We start from the raw sequence: 22,763 nt of genomic DNA, 5'->3' as shown, positions 1-22,763 counted from the left end.
CAGGACATTAGGTATGGTGATGAGTCTTTATATCCCGACCTAAAAGGGCAGGAGCATATAATAATACCAAGAAATTCTGTCCCTCCGTCCGAACATTTTGTGTGTGACCTTTTACTGGAAAACTACAGCATAGATTCTTTTCAAACTTGGTGAACACTTTTTATACCTATGAGAGGTGCAGTGAGAAGTTGATTTCTGAATTTTCTGTAAAAATACAGCTTTTTTCATTTGTTTTACTTATAATTTTTTTGAATGAAACATTTGTGCAACCTATAACTAGAAAACTGTTCCCTGGATTCTTTTCAAATTTAGGGAACAGTTTCCATACTAATAGAAGAGATGAGGTGCAAAGTTTAATTTTGATATGAAAAATTATGAGTTTTGTCATAACTTTGAGTATATTTTTACTTCAACATTTGTGCAACCTATAACTTAAAAACTAGTTCATGGATTCTTTTCCATTTGGGGTACAGTTTCTGTACCAATAGCAGAGGTGCAGTACAAAGTTTAACTGTATAAGTGGATTTTCTGAGAAAATATTGCTTTTTTCATGTTTTGAACTTAGAGTCGAAGTTGGGGGTATTAGTGAGCCCTGCTCACTTTTTGTCACATTTTGTTTTTTGTTTTTTTCCTTACTGAGCAAAAATTGTCCATTAGAACATACGGACATCACTCATTGAAGAAATTCTTTTTTGTCATACGTGGTATAGAAGGTGGTAGAGTTTTAGTTTGATGTGGTTCTAACAACTTGAAGAAGTCGTAGATGTAGTAAAAATTGGGCCACTGGTTGGTGATTTGTGCCCAGTTAGCAGCATAGTGTACAAAGAGTTATCTCCCTTGTTGTGCAGCCTGGCTACACTGGTGTGAACTGTGAGACTGACATTGATGAGTGTGAAGCTAAGCCATGTGAGAATGGTGGCACCTGCAACGATCTCGTAAACGACTACCGCTGTGACTGTAGCTCAGGTCAGTATGATACAATATCCCTCTACACTCTCTGTAAACTCTTCCAAGTAATATTGCAAATCTCATATACACTGTATACTGCTCAACAGCTCATATATACTGAAAAAATGAAGTTAGGGATCGTGAATATTTTTTTGGATATTGGATATTTTAATGAAATACAACAAATTATCCCTCAAAATATTCAGGATCACTAACTTTTTTTGTTCAGTATATTATTATAAGGCCACACTGTTCATATTCTATATTGTACACATTGTTGTTTACCACCCAGCTTGGGTAGGTTAAAAAGAAGAATAAACATAATCAGTATTTTAGCTTTGTTTTTGAGGGGCGGTCGGGTAGCCTAGTGGTTAAAGCGTTCACTCATCACGCCGAAGACCCGGGTTTGATTCCCGACATGGGTACAATGTGTGAAGCCCATTTCTGGTGTCCCCCGCCGTGATATTGCTGGAATATTGCTAAAAGTGGCGTAAAACCATATTCACTCACTCTTTGTTTTTGCTTTTTGGCTCTGATCAATCAAATCTTTTCACTAATCCATAAGAAAAAACATGTCACCTAATATACCGTGTAATTGTCGATACCCCCGTAATGACAAACTTAGTACAAAAAGGTATGAATAAAGAACAATTTCCAATTGGTAAAAGAACATTCAGAGATTTGATGAATTAATCAAGCTGAGTGATGCTTTCAGAAATGAATAATCCTGATATTAATGAGGTCATGTTTACAGGAGACACCTACAAATGTCATTATTGCAGGTTACGACGGGCGAAACTGTGAGATCAACAAAGACGACTGTGACCCCTACCCCTGCTCCATACAGGGTACCTTGGAATGTGTCGATGGTGTTAATGAGTTCACATGTGACTGTCTGCCTCTGTTCACAGGTAAGAGGTGGTGAATATTGGAATGTGTAGAGTTGAAATGTTAATTGTTTTAACACACAAATCTATTTTTATCTTTCTTTCATATTTGATCTATCTGATCGATGTGTATGCGTACCCTTTGTACTCTTATATGCATGTATGTGATCATGGATGATGATGATGATGATGATGATGATGATGATGATGATGGTAGTAGTAGTAGTTAAGTAGTGGTAGTAGTAGTATCATTACCTAAAATGTGTATTATCATTATTATTTTCTATCATTATTATTATAATTACTTTGGATATTACTAATATTTTTAGATCTCTATTATTTCTTATATTATCATTTAAAACTTTGTATTATCATTATTAGCTCTCAATTATTATTGCTATTTTTATTTTAATATTATTTTTTAAACTCTATTATCATCATCATCATTGTTGTTATTATCATTATCATTCATCTCTAGAAAGTGCTGATGAGTATGTGTATTCCCAGGCACTCTCTGTGAGACGCAGTTAGATGCCTGTCAGACAGACAAGCCCTGCGCTAGTGGCGCCACCTGTGTTCCAAATGGAGACACATTCACTTGTTCCTGCCCGCCAGACTACACTGGAACTCTCTGCTCAGTGAGTACAAATGTTACTGCAGTCATGTGCCAGTATCGATGTCGCAAACAAAACTCGGAATCCTTCAGCCATTCCTGCTTAAATATAATCTTGTCGTTATGATGGTCTGTGGTCCCTTGCACACTGCGCAGATCATAAATGCATGAAATTGAGCCGAGAGTAGGTGGAGGTCATCGGTAATCTTGACACTTAAGAGTTTCTAGGGCTTTGGCCAACACCTATACGTGTGATAATTAAAAACTGTGTCCCCTTAGACAAGTGAATTTGTTCAATATTGGCAATTTTCACTGGCAGCAAATGGGTACCAGGTATGATGAGATGGTTACATGAATGCAGACATTCTGGGATTGTATACTTCCTAGGAAGCTGAGAATGTTATTTGAGTGCACTGTGATCCATGTGACCTTGGTAATAACTGTGTAGCACTGTGAGCATGCTTTAGAGCATAGATACAGCATAATATGGATACATATTTGTTCTGTATTTATAATCACCTTGTTGAAGTAGGAATGATATGTCTGCCACCTAATTCTGGATTTATTTTCTTTATTCTAAAAAATCTTTTTAATACAATCACAAGACTAGAATGTTCAGTGGAATCTGTCGAAACTCTCTTGGGGCTGACATTAAGTGTTTGTTTTCACTGAGAAATGACATGACCGTAAAAGTGGCATATGTCAGTTTTTCACAAATGTTTATATTAATTTTTTTGGAGTGATTGAGTTGGCTTCACAAATTGTCCACACTTAGGGAATTCACTTATCACAACCACTTCCCATCCTCACCGCCTCTCAGAATTAAAAAATCTTTTCTTTTTTTTTCATCAGACAAAGATTGACAACTGTGCCTCCAAGCCTTGTCTGAACAACGCCACCTGCATTGATGGTGTCTACAACTACACCTGCAACTGTTCATCTGGGTTCCTTGGCCGCAACTGTGAAGTCAACATCAACGAGTGCGACTCCAGGCCCTGTCAGAATGGTGGCACCTGTAACGACATCATCGATGGATTTACATGCAGGTACTCACCTCTGCAGCTTATTTCAAGATTTTGTTAAGATTTAGTTCTGATAGTACCAGAAAACTGATATATAAATTGAAATAAAAAGAAGGTAAGGTGAGGTGAAATGGGGTTTAATACACTTATATAGCTGCGTGTGTACTAGTCCGGACTGATGCTGATTTATAGTGATAGCAGTTTAACATGAATACCCCACTCAGACACAGTATACTGATTCCAAGCCGACCAGCCCCTGTAAAACTACATTTTCATAATTAAGTTAATTTCAAATCTTTAACCATGATCAAATTTAACAAAAAGATAATGCCTGCACATACTTCAGTGATAAATGTGTCCCTACTGTATGTATGTTGTGTTTATTATGTTGTGTTTATTTCAGCTGTTTACCTGGTTTTAACGGCACCCAGTGTGAGACTGATGTTGACGACTGTGCCAGCATGCCCTGTCATAATGAAGGAACGTGTGGGGATCTCGTCAATGACTATCAGTGTGACTGTGTTAGAGGTGAGTGTCAAGGTCGTTCAACTTTGAATCTAATCTGAAGTCACACATCTATATGACAGTATATCAGCAGATTATTCGAATGGGTTGTTAATATACTACTGAAAAAAAGTTAAAAAAACAACCTATTCTTTCATATTACTATAGTTAATCAGTCATGGCATGTCGGGTGGTCCCTAACTATATTTCAGCAGTGTAGGTTGCAAGCATGGATACAGCTTTTTGTTAAAATACAATGTCAGCATGTAATTCAGGAAAGAATGTCTGTTTGTCAGCAAATAATTAGTTCAGTAATTGTAATTTGTTTTGAAAACTAAATGATTTAATTATGTATTTTATGTGATAAAATGATAAGTATGCTTCAAAAAGTGTGCTGACATAAAACACCTTCCACTCACTAACTTTGTATGTGTCATACTATAACATAGTTGAAATTGAAGTTATAAAATCAATCAATCAATCAATCAATCAATCAATCAATCAATCAATCAATCAAATGGAATTTCCAGTCATCAAATACATGTACTCAAAAACCTAACCTGTAATATTATCTCCTAATTTTCCCTTTCATCTTAAGGTATCTTTAAATGTGAAAATGTCCTTGTGACGACAATGTTTTGTAACTGCCAGGTTACACGGGCAAGGCGTGTGAGACTGAGATTGACGAATGTGCTGTCCGGCCATGTGAGAACGGGGCGACGTGTGTGGACGGTATTGGTACATTCGAGTGTGAATGCCCCGAGGAGTTTGAGGGGCAGCTGTGTGAGACGACCATAGATGACTGCGCCTTCAACAACACATGTCTGAACGGAGCTACCTGTGTCGATGGATGGAGAGCCATCACCTGTGTCTGTCCACCACTGTTTGGAGGGGAAGACTGCGGAAAAGGTCAGTCAGTTCTTTGACAAATTGCTACAGATATTCTATAAAGAGTTTATTTATTTATTTATTTATTTATTTATTTATTTATTTATTTATTTATTTGATCACATTATAATTATAGCATTTTCTGGTATATTGCTGCAATATTGCTAAAAGTGGCGTAAGACAATATTTATTTATTTATTTATTTATTTATTTATTTATTTATTTATTTATTTATTTATTTATTTATTTATTTATTTATTTATTTATTTATATTTATTTATTTATTTATTTATTTATTTGATCACATTATGAGATCACATTATGAATAGCATTTTCTGGTATCCTTTGCTTAGATATTACTGTAATAATGCTAAAAGTGGCATCAGATAATATTCACGAGTATTTCAATAACATGGACATCCTACAGTCAAATTTCACCTCAGCCTTAATACGATAGTTGAGTAAATTTATTTTTCTTATGATTTTTATCAGAATGAATTTTTGTAAAAACAAAATGAGACATGATCTATGTCCCCAAGTATACAGTAATGTGGTTTCTGTTGCATCTTCAGAGAAGTCAGATGACTATGACCTTCAGTGCCAAGGTCGGAATGGATCCGTGTGTGAGCCACCTCCAGTTTATGTTGGCACCAATCTGACTGAACTTACTCTCTGTGTCTGGGTCAGGTTTGGGGAACTTGGCGGCAATGGCACTTTCCTTTCTTTGATGGAGATTAACAAGTATGTGGCCTGTAACATATTCTTATCTGTGTGGGTCTGAGTTTGAATAGGTCCTGAGCAATCTATGTTTGTTGCAACAGGCGAGTATATGGATCAGGTGGTCAGGTTCAGTGGCTGTGTTGATCGCATGTCATCGTACCCCGAACCCATGGGACTTTGTTCATAATGTCAATCATTAGTTTGTCTCGTCAATCCCAACGAGCTGGAATATTGCTGAGTCTGGCATAAACCAACAAAGAAACAAATCATATCTGTCTTTCTGTTCATCCATAAACAAATGCTGATTTGTTTTCAAGAATGACATCCGTCTTTCTGTTCATCCATAAACAAGTGTTGATTTTTTGTTTCAGGAATAACAAAAGTATATGTTGAAAAGGATATTTTGCATTTAATAGATGTTATAAATATAACTATTACTATTTCAACTGATAATCAGATTTCAGATGTCTGACATAGCCATTGTCCACCTTTTTGTATCATAGAAACAAAATGACTATAGTTTATGTATTTTTATATAAAGATGCTAATCAAAGATATCTATCTTTAATCAAAAGATGTTTTCTTTCAGACAAAATGAAGAAGCTGGTGATGAAGGAGCCAGAGCAATGGTGGAATTATCTGGTAACCAGGCAACCATTGACCTCTTCAATGACCTTGACACTGTGGAAGTTGACCTTGCCAGCAATGATGGTCAGTGGCACCATGTATGTTTCTGGTGGACGTCCGGGGAGTGGAACTTGTGGAAGGATGGGGAGCTGCGAGAGAGTGGGGGTTCCTACGGCAACAGCAGAAAACTCCCACAATGGTAACATATTTTCTCATCATCGAAATTAGTTCTGTTCCTGCAACCCAGTCGTAATTTTACAAACTGATAATATGATAAATTATGATATACCATAATAAACACTTTTTTCAGAACTTCACAGTTTTGTTTTATGCTTATTAATCTAGAAATGTGTTAAAGAACTGTCCAGATAAAGAGGGTTCTACTGTATGTGGAATCATTAGGACTCAATTTGGTGTGAGCATGTGTGCTCTATGTACATCACTTGTCCAGGCTTCAAGTGGTCGCTGGTCAGAAGTTCGAGGCTGATGATGACGACCACCAGTTCCGGGGGGAGGTGAGCCAGGTGAACGTCTACAGCTCTGTCCTCAACAACTCCTTCATCCAGTCGATGGCTGCCAACTGTAGCGGTCTCCGGCTGGCCGGTGACATCTACAACTGGGTCATCTTTGGTGACTACATCCGGAACGACGTCATCATCGTGGCACCAGGACTGTGTGGGGAGTCTGAGTGCCCTCCAGGTTACCGAGGGACCTACTGTGACATCAAAATTGGTAAATATGTCAAAAATATTGTCTCTATTATTGAGTGAGTGACTTGCTTGATGCATGTCATTGTATGCCAGTTGCTTAGATAAATCATCATGATGACAATCACTGGATTGTCTGGCCCAGATTTGATTATTTACAGACCGCTGTCAAATAGCTTGAATATTGGTAAGTTTGACGTCAAACAAAAACCAAACAAACTCTAGACATAGATTCAGTTTTGGCCCATTCAGGCTGTCTCCTCCAATGATGCTGTGTCTGTGCTGACAGCACCCTAGACTGCGACTGACTGTCTCCCTTGTGTTGCAGACAAGTATCCCCCAGAGGTGGAGTACTGCCCAGAGGACATCCTAGTGGTCAACAGCGACAACCGTCTCAGCGTGGTGGAGTGGGAGGAACCTGTTTTCACAGACGATGTTGGTGTTGTCAACATTGAACAGACACACCGATCAGGTAAAGTTGGACTTTGTGGCCAAGTGGAAGATGAGTTATAGGAGATTTTTGAGTAACAAGGCACCAACAAGGTACCATATTAAGAGACAATCTTTGTGTTCCAAGTGCGGAATGCAGAAATAATGTCTTTAACACGAATCTTTAATGTGACATTTAACCTCATTTCACCTCACCTTGTAGACAATATCTGCACAACATCAACTGACGTTTAACATATGAGACATGTTATGCAGGTCAGACCTTCGCCTATGGGGAGTACATCGTCAGCTATGTCGCCTACGATGCCGAGAACAACTCAGCAGAATGTGAATTTGACATCATAGTCAAGCGTGAGTATCATCCTGTTCTCCTCCAACAAGAAAAGTTTATTTTTCATCTTTGTTCTCTAAGCACAAGTCTGGCATAACATGAGTCAAACCAAAATGTTTATGGTACAGTAAACTACGAATATAACAAACTCAAAGGGATCACTTCTTTTAATTTGTTATAACCGTAGTTCGTTATAAGCATACATACAGCATATATACAGCAAATGGACGGGACCCCAAAACAGTTTGTTATATCTGTCAGTTCATTATAAGGGTGTTCGTTATAAACGTGGTTTACTGTATCTTATTTCTTATATATTTCAGCCTTTGACTGCATTGAGCCTCCTGCCCCTCTGAATGGTGGCAAGGCGTGTCGGGCGTGGCAACATGGACACTACTGCTCCATCGCATGCTTCCCCAACTATGAGTTTGTGGAATTTCCACCCCCGTTTTACCGCTGTGGAAATGAAGGATTCTGGGACCCCCCGCGAGGCAGCCCCTTTCTGTTCCCATCATGTGCAAGTAGGTCTGATGCTGTAGTAGACATGTACAGTTTATACTACTGTATTTCCTTTGAGAATGATATTAAAAAAATGTATACTACTCAAAAGAAGTTAAAGAAAACCCGATTCTTTCATATTACTATAGTTAATATGAAATAATCATGATATGACATGACTGATTAACTATAATAATATGAAAGAATTGGGTGTTGTTTAACTAATTTTGAGTAGTATATTTTGATAATGACCTTCCTATGCTTCTGGAATGTCATTTTTATTTAATTGCTGTAAAATTTGATTCGAAATTAACTTTACCAATAAGGGGAAACCTTGATACCAAAGAGAATATATCATGTTAGCTCTGATTCAATTGGAGTGCATACATGAAATTCAGCCAGGACAATGAAGTCCTAGTAAGTGTTAAACATCGCTTTGTATGTTTGTTATACTTTGATTTGATGACATATAACAATCTGTGAAACAGAGTATGACAATAACATATACAGTCAAGTTCGTTAATCCAACACTTGTTAATCCGAAATTGGCAAATCCGATTAAATAAATGCTATTTAGACCCATTAATCCAACAGTCTCGCACCCTGACACACCCAAACGAATTACCGAAATCACTCATTAATCAGTCTTGTTAATCTGACACAGTGATCAGCGTGCTCCGTGGTCAGCTGCCCGTAAGTACACAGCATTGACACTACTTAATTTCGATTATCCGACGTAATCATTAATCTGACATAATCATATGCAACCAACCATGTCGGATTAACGGGACTTGACTGTATAGAAGACATCCTCTGAGTTTTGTTTGATATCAAATATATCATTACCAGTCGATAACAGTTTAAAACTCTGATGACAAAGGACAAGAGGGTAAGATTCTATTTATCAGCCAACATCATTCTGCCAACTGTTTCAGTAATAAGCCTGTGTCTAAACTGTAAAAAGTACATTTAACCAGCTTCAGTGGCAGAGAGATTAGTGTTTGTCATTTGATTGTGATGTCATGGTAACCGATGATGTCACAATGGTCTTGCAGTGATATATTCTAGGAGGAGAAGCAATATATCTTGTGGATGCCAGTTTGGGATGATAAATTTCAGTTATACACATGGCACAGATGGGATCTTCTGAACCTGGACTTCAGATGGGCACCAGATGGGAGCTTCGTCTTCGTTCAACTATACACGATGTGCTTTTATTTCAGTGCCATACCCACCAGCATCCAGCATCCTAGGAGGAGGGGTGGACTTCAGCGGCCCTCAATGTACCGAGGATTTCAAGACTCAGCTGCGAGACCGATTCATCGCCATCATGCGTCAGCTGGATGAGCGTATTGGGCTTTGTACGCCTAAGGAGTGCTCATATGACAACATCAACGTGGAGTGTGGCAGCAGGAGGAGGAGGAGAGACACCTCCGGTGTTGTCTTCCACGTCTCCTTCGCGGTTAATCTGTCAGCCAATGGGTGAGAGGGCAATTATATGATCAGATGGTTGCTGGTATCTTACCTAGAATTTGAATCTTAGAATGGGATATGGATCTGAAAGTGACACTCACACACACGCTCTTCCTGAATCTGACATCCATATTCACACCAACACTCACACTCATGCTGAAACTCACATTCACGCTGAAACTCACATTCATGGTGAAACTCACACTCACGCTGAAACTCACATTCATGCTGAAACTCACATTCACGCTGAAACACATTCATGCTGAAACTCACGTTCATGCTGAAACTCATTCATGCTGAAACTCACACCTGCACTCCCACTTTTTCTTCTCTCACTCTCTCTCTCACACACACACACACACACACACACACACACACACACACATGACATCTAATGACATGTGACATCTAATGGGATTCTGAAATCCAATACCATACATTACGCTTGGCACATGATAAACACTGAATAGTCCAGTGAGTACCTGCTGTTGACTTCCAGCAATGCCCTGGAGAATGAGGGAGACACCTACATCGCTGAGGAGCTGGAGAACACAGTGAAGCGGGGCGATTTCAACTTCATGAACTTCACGGCTGACGTGACGACGCTGAACGTGAATGTGGAGCTGCAGTGCCTGGCCGGACAGAGTCTCACCACCATCAACCAGACCAAGAAAGTCTGCTGTATGTGTAACTCATTTGTGTATGGTAGTCTACATGACCAGCAGTAAACCCACTTGTATTTTAGTGTTGTGGTGACTAGAAGGGAGGTGCACCAATCATGTTTATTATATAATGCCAGGTTCAACCTGAATTGAAACAGATTAGATTTGTGTCAAAAGGTCCAATGAAAGCTCGCACTAAGCTGTAGGATGTAGGTTTAATTTGCTTATATGGAAGATGAATAAAGATAGACATTCTGCAGATGTTTTGAACTGTGTTAAGCCAAGTTACAATGTGTAGAGCTGAGTTACGATGTGCTAAGCCAAGTTACAATGTGCTTAGCAGAGTTAACATGTGTTGAGCTGAATTACGTTGTGTTGAACAAAGTTACAATGTGTTCCACCTAGTTACGATGTGTTGAGCTGAGTTATGATATGTTGAGCCTAGTTACAAAATGTGATGAGCTGGGTAATGATGTGTTGAGCTGAGTTAGGATGTGTTGAGCCTAGTTACGATGTGTTGAGCCAGGTTACGATGTGTTGAGCTGAGTTACGATGTGTTGAGCCTAGTTACAAATTGCGATGAGCTGGGTTACGATGTGTTGAGCTGAGTTACGATGTGTTGAGCTAAGTTACGATGTGTTGAGCCTAGTTACAAACTGCGATGAGCTGGGTTATGATGTGTTGAGCTGAGTTACGATGTGTTGAGCCTAGTTACAAATTGTGATGAGCTGGGTTACGATGTGTTGAGCCTAGTTACAAACTGCGATGAGCTGGGTTACAATGTGTTAAGCCAAGTTACGGAGTGTTGAGCCAGGTTACGATGTGTTCAGCTGTCTTGAGTTGAATTCCAATGTGTTGAACTGAGAGTCGATGTCTTGAGTTAGTACAATGATGAGTATGACGTGATTGTTTCAGTGGACTGCCCAATGGGATATTTCCTGAATGAGACGACCGGTGACTGTGAGATATGCCTGGAGGGAACGTACAACGGCGCTGACAGACAGACTGAGTGTACAGCCTGTTCCCCTGACCACACAACAGGTGCCCCCGGAGCTGTCAACTCCTCACAGTGCTTTGGTGAGATTTAATAATCACTGGACTACAAGTGTATAAAATTCCCCAAAATTTCAGTCAAACAACCGGACTCGCAACTTTGCAAAGTTACCAGACCAGATAAAATGTTGCCAGTCCAGAATATTCTAGACTAACGAACAAAAGTAACAAAAGGATAAACATCAGAATAGTTTTGTTGTTTGTTTGTTGTTTAATGCCGCACTCAGCAATATTCCAGTTATATGATGGCAGTCTGTAAATAATCGAGTCTGGACCAGACAATCCAGTGATTGACATCATGAGCATCGATCCACGAAAATGGGATCGATGACACTGGACTTCTGGTGTTACAGACAGAAACAGACAAGCATTCACTATCCGACAAACTGGTTTGTCATTTACAATATGATTATCTTCAACAAAACACAAATATGATCGTCTGGGTAAAGACAAGTATGAGTGCAAGTGTAAGATATCAAATGTTTGATCCTTGTGTGATCCAGAATAATGCTATTGTGAGTTTACAGTTCAAGTTTGAATTGAGAATCACTTTGAACATGTACAATGAGTCAAACCGTTCATGAATAGCATTATTGTTTTTGGCCTTTTCACTTTTTTCATGCTTCAAAAAATGTCCTGATTTTGATTAAATCCTTTGAAACAGCACTTCAGGTTGTCAAGGAGATTTTTATCATTAGAAAAAAAGTGAGTTTGGAAAGAAATAATTTGATGCCTGTCTGTACAGGGCTCAGTTCAGAAAGCAATCTCCAGGCTAACACTATCTGAACTCCAGTACCCTAATGGTGACTTATGATAGTCGTAGTGCTGAGATCACTTTGTGGAAAGGGGTCCTGTTCATTGTGAACATCTACATCGTCTACACCTACGTCTTCATCTTTTTCTTCCACAGCTGTGTGCCGTGCTGGTCATTTCTATCACTCTGTGGCTGGTCGCTGCGAACTCTGCCCCCTAGGAGAGTATCAGAATGAGGCTGGACAGACATCGTGCAAGTCGTGTCCCCCGGGGCAGTCCACCGAGGCAACGGGAACAATCGACCCAGAGGACTGTGCTTGTGAGTCATAGCTTTTGCTCTTCCGGTGAACATGATGGTGATACTGTCCTGACACTGATTTGAACAATATTTAAATTACAGAAAATTGAAATGAAAAACTCCAAAGATACACAAATTATAGAGAGATCTATCTATCATTGTTTTCAGGCTTCTCTATTAGTTAATCTTGTCATGCTTTCTTTGGAGTTTTTCAAATCAGTGTCTCAAGCATAAAAAGGACAGTATCACCATCATGTTCAAGTCATGAAACCATGATGACAACATCATGAAACCATCGTAACACCATGACAACACCATGAAACCACGGTAACACCATGACAACACCATGAAACCACCGCAACACCATGAAACCTTCGTAACACCATGAAACCATCATAACACCATGACAAACCATCGCAATACCATGACAACACCATGAAACCACCACAACACTATGAAACAATTGTAACACCATGAAACCATCGTACCACCACGACTACACCATGAAACCGCCATGACACTATTAAACCATTGTAACACCATGAAACCATTGTAACACCATGACACACACATTGAAACCACCATGACAACACCATGAAACCACAATGTCATCATGACAACATCATGAAACCACCACGACACCCTGTCAAAACATGATGACAATGCTATGAAACCACCATGACAACATCAGATCATCACCATGACAACACCATGAAACAATACGTGGATCGGTTAATGACATGATAACATCCTTTGGAACTTTAATTGTGCTGAATGAAACATTCCCACTTCACACACTTTGTTCCAGATCTGTGTCGGCTTGGTGAGGAGTTGGGAGTAACGGGTAAATGTCAGCCATGTCCCATCGGGTCCTTCCGAGAGTCCTTCTTGACTGACTTCTGTCAGCTGTGTCCGTATGGCTGGACCACGGAGAAAGAGGCGTCCACCTCCAGTACTGACTGCTCTGTTGGTGAGGAAATATGCGCTGCTGTTGGGGAAATATTTCTTGATATGTACTGTAATTTTTGAATGCTATATAACAAAGGCTATTGACAGATTGATGTATTCATACACACATTTGTTGTGTGAAAAGTGGCACATGGGTTTGCATAACTAACAAACTTGTTCAGAAAGCTATCAGATGTGTTCCAGTAAATGAGAAATAGACTTGTTCATTATAACACTTGCATATCCTCACTACGGTAGAAGTAAGGATAACTTAAACCTTCTTCAGCATGATTAACAAACACTTGAACCACTTGGCTAACCAACCATCCCATTCATGAACTGATAATGTATTTTCAGTTGAATGTTCAAGAGGCGAGTATCGCACAGAAGACAATGAGTGTCAGTCATGTCCGAAGGGTACCTACCAACCCAAGCGTGGAGCCACTTCCTGTATTCCGTGTGGGCCGGGTCTGACCACGCCTGGTGTGGGTGAGGTGTCCGAGGACCGATGTTACCCTGGACCCGTCAACGAGTGTGAACTCAACACCGACAACTGTGACAGTAATGCCCTCTGTGAGGACATACTAGAGGGATTCAACTGCACCTGTAAGAAGGGTTTCCATGGCAATGGAACATACTGTGTTGGTAAGCATGTACACATTATAGATTTGGTCAAATCCTTTGTAAAATCATACCGGATTGGAACGTGTGTTTATTGTTTGAATAAGGGGTTAACAGGTGGCTTAGTAGCCTATTGTGCAGCAGTTTGCTGTGCATAGTTCAACGCTTCTAAGATTCAATAGGGACTCCGGGTTAGAATAGGGCCTCAGCAACCAATGCTTATTGTACGAGGCGACCAAATGAATTGGGTGGTCAGGCTTGGTCATTTGGTTGATAGCATGTCATCGTACCTTGATGGTGTGCAACGCTGCTCATAATATAGATCACTTGATTGTCTGGTCCATACTCAATTATGTATAGGCCACTGTCATGTGAATGGAATATTGTGCGAACTATATGCATGGTCTTTATTCATATAATTTCCAATCCAACTTTTCAAAGTTACCGGAAACATTGATATTTTGCCCGAATGTAGAAACCTTTACTCTTGGGAGTTGTTGTGGAAAAGCATGTGGTATGCGATGTTTGTTATTGTGTGGTGGTGGTGTTTGAGCAGAATAAAACTTGAGTGAACATATTGCTGTGTGTTGCGCTAAACAACAAACAAACAAACCGTAAAGGCTAAGGCTGGGATGGGTAACTCAGGTACTCGGGTCAGGTGGGTCCTGAGAAGGACCCGGGTACCCACATGACTATCCGAACCCGTAGTTATAGTCACGTGATATATTGTGTATTGACAAAAATTATCTAAAACTCTGTGGTTACACTATAAGTCACAAATGTTCCCATTTCTTTCTGACAATGCACTAATTCATTCTGACTTTTATATGTTTGAATGAAGATAACACATCATGCAGTAAACTTCAGTGTATGCATGACCAGTTCGTTTTACACATGTATCTAAATACATTTTGCCAGGGCTAAGGTCAAACTTTTCCAAATTGGACAGTTTGTACCTATCTCTAAATATCTACAGTGGGTACCCGGGTAGGGTCGGGTAATAGGGTGGTGGGTACCTGGGTAGTAAATTTGGACTCGTCCCAGCCCTAATAAAGGCAAATAATAAGTGATCATGAGTATGAAGCCATGATTTCCTGGTTTAATTCACCTACATAGTGGTAAATGCCTGTGACTGTGTCACGTTTGGCTTTCCTCTCACGTTGAGCTGAGGTGCCATGATATAACTGAAATACTGTTCAAAGTATTTGAATAATGTTTGCATTTAGAGTTTATTTTCTCATTTTCCATAGATACAGATGATATTAAGCATTTGTTTGGTAAAAGTTCTGTTCATATGTATGTTTCTGTTGCCTAGACGACTGTGAGGGTTACTGTGGCGACCATGGCACATGCCACAAGGACAACCAGGAGGCAGTATTCTGTATCTGCAATGATGGCTATAGCGGAACCCAGTGCCAGGAAACGTCAGGTGAGGGTAGAACTATAGGCATAGAAGGTAGAGTGAGTGAGTTTGATTTTACACTGCTTTTAGCAATATTCCAGCAATATCATGGCGGGGGACACCAGAAATGGGCTCCAAATCCGGGTCTTTGGCGTGACAAGCGAACACTTTGACTACTAGGCTACCTGACCGCCCCGCATAGGAGGTAGAACTGGGTATAGAGGACACAACCAAGTATAGAGGACACAACCAAGTGTTGAGGACACAACCAAGTGTTGAGGGCACAACCAAGTATAGAGGGCACAACCAAGTATAGAGGGCACAACCAAGTATAGAGGACACAACCAAGTGTTGAGGGCACAACCAAGTATAGAGGACACAACCAAGTGTTGAGGGCACAACCAAGTATAGAGGGCACAACCAAGTATGGAGGACACAACCAAGTATAGAGGGCACAACCAAGTATAGAGGACACAACCAAGTGTTGAGGGCACAACCAAGTATAGAGGGCACAACCAAGTATAGAGGGCACAACCAAGTATAGAGGGCACAACCAAGTATAGAGGACACAACCAAGTATAGAGGGCACAACCAAGTGTAGAGGGCACAACCAAGTATAGAGGGCACAACCAAGTATAGAGGACACAACCAAGTGTTGAGGGCACAACCAAGTATAGAGGGCACAACCAAGTATAGAGGGCACAACCAAGTATAGAGGACACAACCAAGTGTTGAGGGAACAACCAAGTATAGAGGACACAACCAAGTGTTGAGGGCACAACCAAGTATAGAGGGCACAACCAAGTATAGAGGACACAACCAAGTGTTGAGGGCACAACCAAGTATAGAGGGCACAACCAAGTATAGAGGGCACAACCAAGTATAGAGGACACAACCAAGTGTTGAGGGCACAACCAAGTATAGAGGACACAACCAAGTATAGAGGGCACAACCAAGTATAGAGGGCACAACCAAGTATAGAGGACACAACCAAGTGTTGAGGGCACAACCAAGTATAGAGGACACAACCAAGTATAGAGGACACAACCAAGTGTTGAGGGCACAACCAAGTATAGAGGGCACAACCAAGTATAGAGGGCACAACCAAGTATAGAGGACACAACCAAGTGTTGAGGGCACAACCAAGTAAAGAGGACACAACCAAGTGTTGAGGACACAACCAAGTGTAGAGGGCACAACCAAGTATAGAGGACACAACCAAGTGTTGAGGGCACAACCAAGTATAGAGGGCACAACCAAGTATAGAGGACACAACCAAGTGTTGAGGGCACAACCAAGTATAGAGGACACAACCAAGTGTTGAGGGCACAACCAAGTATAGAGGGCACAACCAAGTATAGAGGACACAACCAAGTATAGAGGGCACAACAAACACACAAGCATCTTGGGTACAAATGGGCCCTGGTGGCCCAGTCATCTAAGGCTTCTGTGACCACGGGTTCGAATCCCAGATTAATCTTCCTGATTATGTTTCTCGGATTGCCAGTACCATACCCATGCTCATGGGCTTCACCAAAGTGGTAAAGAAGAAATAGCTACATCACTTTGGTCTTTCCTTCCACATCAGCTGGCATACTGTGATATGACTGAAATACTGTTCACGCTGCATTAAACCCAAATCACTCACTCACTCCTGGGGTAAAATATCTGTCTGCTGTGAAAGGCTGTGTTTCTTTATTTTGAGAAAGGCCACATATTCAATATTACCACTGTAAGACAACTGTCTAACTGTACTGACTGATTGCCTCCCTTGTTTCAGGTCTGTCGGGGCTGACCGATGCCATGATTGGGGGGATAGCTGGAGCCACAGTGGCACTGGTCCTTCTGCTGGTGGTGGTGGCTGTGTGCTTCTACAGGTACTTTATGGTTAAAGTCTATATGGTAGAGAAGTCATTGGAGGGAAAATGATTGGCCCGTTTGTCAGTTCTGAAGTTACAGGGACAGTATGTCGACCGTTCTGAAGCATTGTTTGTAAACAGTAGCCGATAACACCTGAGCTTATCGGCTTTGCTTGCCTAATTCCATAAGACCCCACTGCAAGTGAAGGCGTATCATGTGACTGGACTTTTCTCTTGTGTGTTTAAACAGACTGGTCTAATGCAAGCCTTTCGTCGTGCTTTACATATTGTCTAATTATAAAGATATATTACTACAACAAACAATATGGCATCATGACAAAATAGCTTTACACGTCAAATTTTCTCAATGACTGTTAAGTTTATCTAATTGTATAGACTCGTCAAAATGAAACAGATGAAAAAAACATGAATGGACTGTGTGACAGTGTGACAGAGGTACTAGGCTGGACGCAAGGAACTCTGGGTAGGAGAGTGATTGGCGTCATATGACCGAGGTATATTTATGTTGTAATCACTATGGCTTTTAATCTAATCAAGCTGTCAATTAGTCTTTTGTAACTCAACCGTAAGAAATAAAGTTTTCTCTTCAATTTGCCTCTAATGAAGGAATTTATGGCATGTGACATCACACATGGAAATTATTTCATGCATAATTTGAACACCCAGAACTGTCGACGCACTGTCCCAAAAAACACAGTCTAAGAATCTAATAAGAATGCTTCAGTTGGAATTGTGATTTTCTGTACATGGATTTAATTACATACATTTATGATTTAATCACTTTAGGGTCATGGGTTGACCAGTGGGGTAAGGTGCACTTTTTACGATAATGAATTGTGTCCCTTAGCCTTACCAGGATCTCTTGGTCATGGTTCAAATACCAGATTTGCCCAAACTATGATCCTTTGCCTGTTTTCACCATAGGTGAGATTGTAGGGTGGCCCAGTAGTCACTGCACTGTAATCGACTGTGCAGAGTTGCATCCCTTACAAGTGGAAGGATTGTATGATCATGCTTCACTTCAGGTTTTCCTCTGGCATTAAGTTTATTTGTTTGTTTGATTAATGCTGCACTTAGCAATATTCTAGCTATATGACTGGGTCTCTTAAAAATTGAGTCCAGACCAGACAATCCAGTGATTAATAATAAGGGATACAGTGACATACATCTACCAAGTCAGCGAGCCTGACCCCCTGATCCGGTTAGATCAGGTTGCTGAACACCGATTCTAACCCTGGTCTTCATGGGGGTCAGGCATAAAGCTGATAAGATGTGATGGACACAGTGGCCTTGAACCTAACTCACTCCTTCACTCCTCTCACCATTACCTTGGTTGCAGGTCACGCCGTGGTGGCAAGGAGTTGGTCAATGACCGCATCTACCGAGACACAAAACCTCCTGTAGCCTTCCAGAACAATGCTTACGAGTCTCTTGACCGAACACCATCGTCAATGCTGAGGCTTGAGTCCAGCTCCAACTCCTCAGACGCGCAGCCTTGGAAGAGAAGCGTGTTCTCCAACCCCGATGAGGTAGACTCCCAAGTAATTTTCTCATCTCACTTGTGAATGCCTGTGACACCTGACCACCTGCCTGCCTGACACCTGCAAGACACCTGCCTCACCTAACACCGTCTTTCTTGACCATTAACTGTACCATGTAACCCCACGCTGTCAGACACTGCACTTACCTTTGCACTAACACTGTACTGTGAATCATGTGAATCTAGAGAATCTTGATAATCTAGAGATTCTTATGAATCAAGAGAATCTTGTGAATCTAGAGAATCTTGCAAATCTTGAGAATCAAGAAAATCTCATGAATCTAGAGAATATAGAGAATCTTGTGAATATTGAGAATCTTGTGAATATTGAGAATGATATAAATCTTGAGAATCTGGAGATTCTTGCGAATCTAGAGAATCATGTGAATCTAGAGTATCATGAATCTAGAGAATCATATGAATCTTGTGAATCTAGAGAACCATGTGAATTAGTGTAGCCTGCACTTCATAGTAAACTCTAATTACTTTGCACCTTGAATCAGATGATGCTATCAGACATTTATTTACTACAATTTTCAAGTCTAGATCTTTTATTGCTTTCAATAAATATCTTTCATCTGTTGGCTCGTTGTATTTGCAACATACCAGTGTCTTTCTTCAACAACTTTAAAATTACTTATCTGAGTTGATGAGCCTAACTGTTATTGACATATCACAACTGTCATATTTGACAATTCTTTTACAATTTATTCATAAGCATATGCAATCAGGAGCAAGAAAATAATTGGGACTTTTAGAATTATGCTTCTCATTTGATAACCCTGTCATCATGACAACAAAGTAATACCACTGATCCTAGCATGACAGTCTGTGATACGCTGAGATTTACCCAGAATGCATTGTGCCTGACCTACATCCTGTTTGTGAAATGAATGCACCATAGAAGTACTGTTATATTGAAAGATGTGCTGAAGTTTTACAAGAAGATTTTCCAAGATGTGACTACATATGTGTACTGACAATGCAGAGATAACGAAACTGTCTGTGTTTGTCATGCCAACCCCCTTTGGTATGCAGGATTCGGGGGGTATTTGGGGGATATTCGGGACTCAGCATTGTGGTACATGGGATACACATAAAATTGTATTTGGAATGCAGATTCAACATTAAAAAAGAAATGTACATAAAAATGTACTTTATATTTTTTTATATATGTTTTCAGTAATTTAACTTCAAATTGCACCCTTTTCTCAATGCTTTTTAGATTTGTGTTAAGTGGTATTCGGGACTCAGGGGTGACCAATGAGACTCAATTTTAGATGGTAAAGATTCAGAGGAGGGTGGTGTTAGCATGCTCGTAACTGCAAGTGTAGCAGGGCGTGGAGTCATTTCACAGATGACATCCTTACCTTGTCAGCTTGCTGACGAGGATAACCTCTTTGGTCATGTGGACAACGCGTCCGACCTCGGATCAGAAGGTCCGTGGTTCTAATCCCATCACGGGATTCAGAAATTTTATGGCCGCTACACAAGCATTAAGCTAGCAATAACAACATAATGTCAGGAGCGAGATTCAGCCCACCTGAAATCTCATCTTGAACTGCAACAGTAACAAACATTGCAATATCATCATGATCGTAGGTCTATTAGACAGTATGCCATTCGTCTTTTGTTTTCAATAATGTCTTTGGCCTGATTTTCTTGTATGGGAGTATGGAATCAATGTATATTTGTTTCTTTCACAAGCAAGAGAAGTGCCTTTAATATGTGATGTATGGTGCTAGAGGTGTCTGAATGATCAATATAAAATGGCCCATGGTGACTTGATTTGATTCAAATGGCATACTTGTATTACAATGATTACCTCAAATGTTTACAATATATAAATACTAACTTATGACAGATATTTATCAACAGCCAACATTACTTAAGTCATTTTGTTTTAACTTCCTAGTTAATTAAATGGTTAATTACAGCATCAAGATTATCGAGTACTGTAGTTTCTCATTTCTTAATAATATATTTATATAAGCTATCCCATTGATTTGCACATATCATGTTGTCAGGCCAGTATATAAGGCAAGGGTTCTTTACCTTTGCGTATCATAATCATTCCGAAAATCATATATTGTGTGCTTTATTGCTTCATATGGCAATTTTATTTACAAATAGAAAAAAAAAGACTTGAAATGATTTTTTAATTTGTTTTAGGCTTTTAATTTTTTTAAATTACTAAAATATAATATATAAAAAATAAGAAGAAGAATAATATATAATAAATGCATATTTACATTGCTGTATGTCCATCTCCTAATGCGCGCTTATGGTGCTGCATAATTATTACTCTGGTCAATGGATCAGTGTTGACACAGGATATTCTCAGCAACCCTACCTGTCTGTTTAGGTGCTAGAAGGTTTTGCATTTACATTACCATTTGCCGTTGGCTGATGAAATTAGGATGTCATGCCTAAATTATGTAATGTTTTTAAAGATTTACAGTTGTTAGGGAAACAGTGTTTCAGTTTTCTTAAAATTTTGCTTTGTTTCTCTTGATTAACAGGCAGTGTCAGAATGCCTTGCCTAACTGTACAACCTCCTTGCACACCTATCCATAACCCTAGCATTGCACCTGTTGTCACTAACAGTACATTTGGATGTTGACTGTACCATATTCGACGTGATAAGCGCCCCACTGTAATAAGCGCCCACGGCGATATTTGCTAATATATTGGCTAGTGAACAATCCCCCTTCCAATTGATCAATGTACACAAGATTTATTTATTCGCACTTATGTGCTAAATGTACCCTTAATTATGGGCAATTAAATTGTGGAAAAATATATCTGTCGTTTATAAACATTTCAGGCTGTCACCATAAACCACGAAAATTATCTTTCAACTCTGTTTTTTTTCACCAAATAATATTCTAATAAGAACCCCCTATTTCTAATTTTGAGAGTTACCTGGGTGCTTATTATGTCGAATACAGTATTGTTTAGTGACTCTGTGTAAGCATGATTTAAGATATAGAAGTGAGTTGTGTCTAATGTCGCTGTGTACATAATTACGTCATGTCATGGCGTGTCCGCTGAAGCAACTAGATAGGAGACTACCTCAGTAGTGATGGTGCTGATCACCATGGAGCCAAGTATGAATGCATATCTGATTTGAACCAGAGTATCCTGGTGCAAGTAAGGGAAGCAATTCTGCACAGCATATTTCAGTGCCGTTAGCTCATTTAAAATCTAGAAGTATTTGTTACAGGTGACCAGTTTAACAAACAAATGTATGTGAGATGTAACACAGCCCTTTATACTTGATATTACTTTCCTATAAACTCATTATTTAAGCAGCGCAAAATATAGTAACGAAAACAGGTATTGTATTGTGCATCTTGCCATATTGCATATATAGAGTATAGCATATATAGAATATAGCATATATACATGTATGTATACACCGGTGATATAGTGCATTTGTATGCATGCTATTAGCATATTGTCTATTTCATTGGTTTTGTCACATGATTGATATTTTCTATCATCCTTGCAGACATCTTGCCACCATTGCTCACACACATCGTTTGTAAAATAGATGATTTTGTGTACTTTAGTTGTGACTGTTGATTGCTTGTATGATTCAGCAGTCTTGCTTCCTTGGGTGATGAGCAACGGTGTTTTTTGTACAAGCCGGTTTATCTGATTAACTGTCTCATTTATCCAAGAGTGCTGACACAGCAGGCAGTTAGGGATATATAGCATAGCAGGGAGGAATAAAGCCTATTTTTCACTATTGGTGGTTGTGTTGTTTGTGAATGGAGTTCCTATATTTCACATGATTCACAGGACAGTACTGTGTGAATATCGAAGATGATTATGTAAACAATGATTCGCTGTAGGGACAATGATCCCTGGATGAGTAGTTTACAGGAAAGCATCATCTATGAAGAGATGATTCACAAAACACATGTCTATAT

General features: G+C 39.7%; 1 protein-coding gene across 4 annotated transcripts in view; it reads left to right on the top strand.

Moving 5' to 3' along the window:
• Positions 1-22,763, top strand: part of LOC124151774 — a 142,973-nt gene that overhangs the window by 109,697 nt on the left and 10,513 nt on the right. For 3 of the 4 annotated variants that reach the window (XM_048392184.1, XM_048392182.1, XM_048392185.1), the window contains 21 exons: positions 849-966; positions 1,731-1,859; positions 2,343-2,473; positions 3,301-3,494; positions 3,874-3,998; positions 4,626-4,883; positions 5,435-5,603; positions 6,172-6,408; positions 6,661-6,941; positions 7,245-7,388; positions 7,622-7,717; positions 8,021-8,218; positions 9,419-9,677; positions 10,168-10,349; positions 11,246-11,407; positions 12,294-12,455; positions 13,243-13,404; positions 13,740-14,027; positions 15,319-15,432; positions 17,186-17,282; positions 18,625-18,814. In XM_048392184.1, coding sequence (XP_048248141.1) covers positions 849-966; positions 1,731-1,859; positions 2,343-2,473; positions 3,301-3,494; positions 3,874-3,998; positions 4,626-4,883; positions 5,435-5,603; positions 6,172-6,408; positions 6,661-6,941; positions 7,245-7,388; positions 7,622-7,717; positions 8,021-8,218; positions 9,419-9,677; positions 10,168-10,349; positions 11,246-11,407; positions 12,294-12,455; positions 13,243-13,404; positions 13,740-14,027; positions 15,319-15,432; positions 17,186-17,282; positions 18,625-18,814 — 3,696 coding nt within the window. Of the gene's footprint in view, positions 1-848; positions 967-1,730; positions 1,860-2,342; positions 2,474-3,300; positions 3,495-3,873; positions 3,999-4,625; positions 4,884-5,434; positions 5,604-6,171; positions 6,409-6,660; positions 6,942-7,244; positions 7,389-7,621; positions 7,718-8,020; positions 8,219-9,418; positions 9,678-10,167; positions 10,350-11,245; positions 11,408-12,293; positions 12,456-13,242; positions 13,405-13,739; positions 14,028-15,318; positions 15,433-17,185; positions 17,283-18,624; positions 21,573-22,763 lie in introns of those variants that run through there. The other variant, XM_048392183.1, reaches the window with a different exon arrangement.

Source organism: Haliotis rufescens, unplaced genomic scaffold (assembly GCF_023055435.1).
Source record: "Haliotis rufescens isolate VD_foot unplaced genomic scaffold, xgHalRufe1.0.p SCAF_11, whole genome shotgun sequence".
Lineage (NCBI taxonomy): Eukaryota > Metazoa > Mollusca > Gastropoda > Lepetellida > Haliotidae > Haliotis > Haliotis rufescens.
Note: the sequence above shows the minus strand (reverse complement) of the source record. Positions and strands in the feature narration are given on the sequence as shown.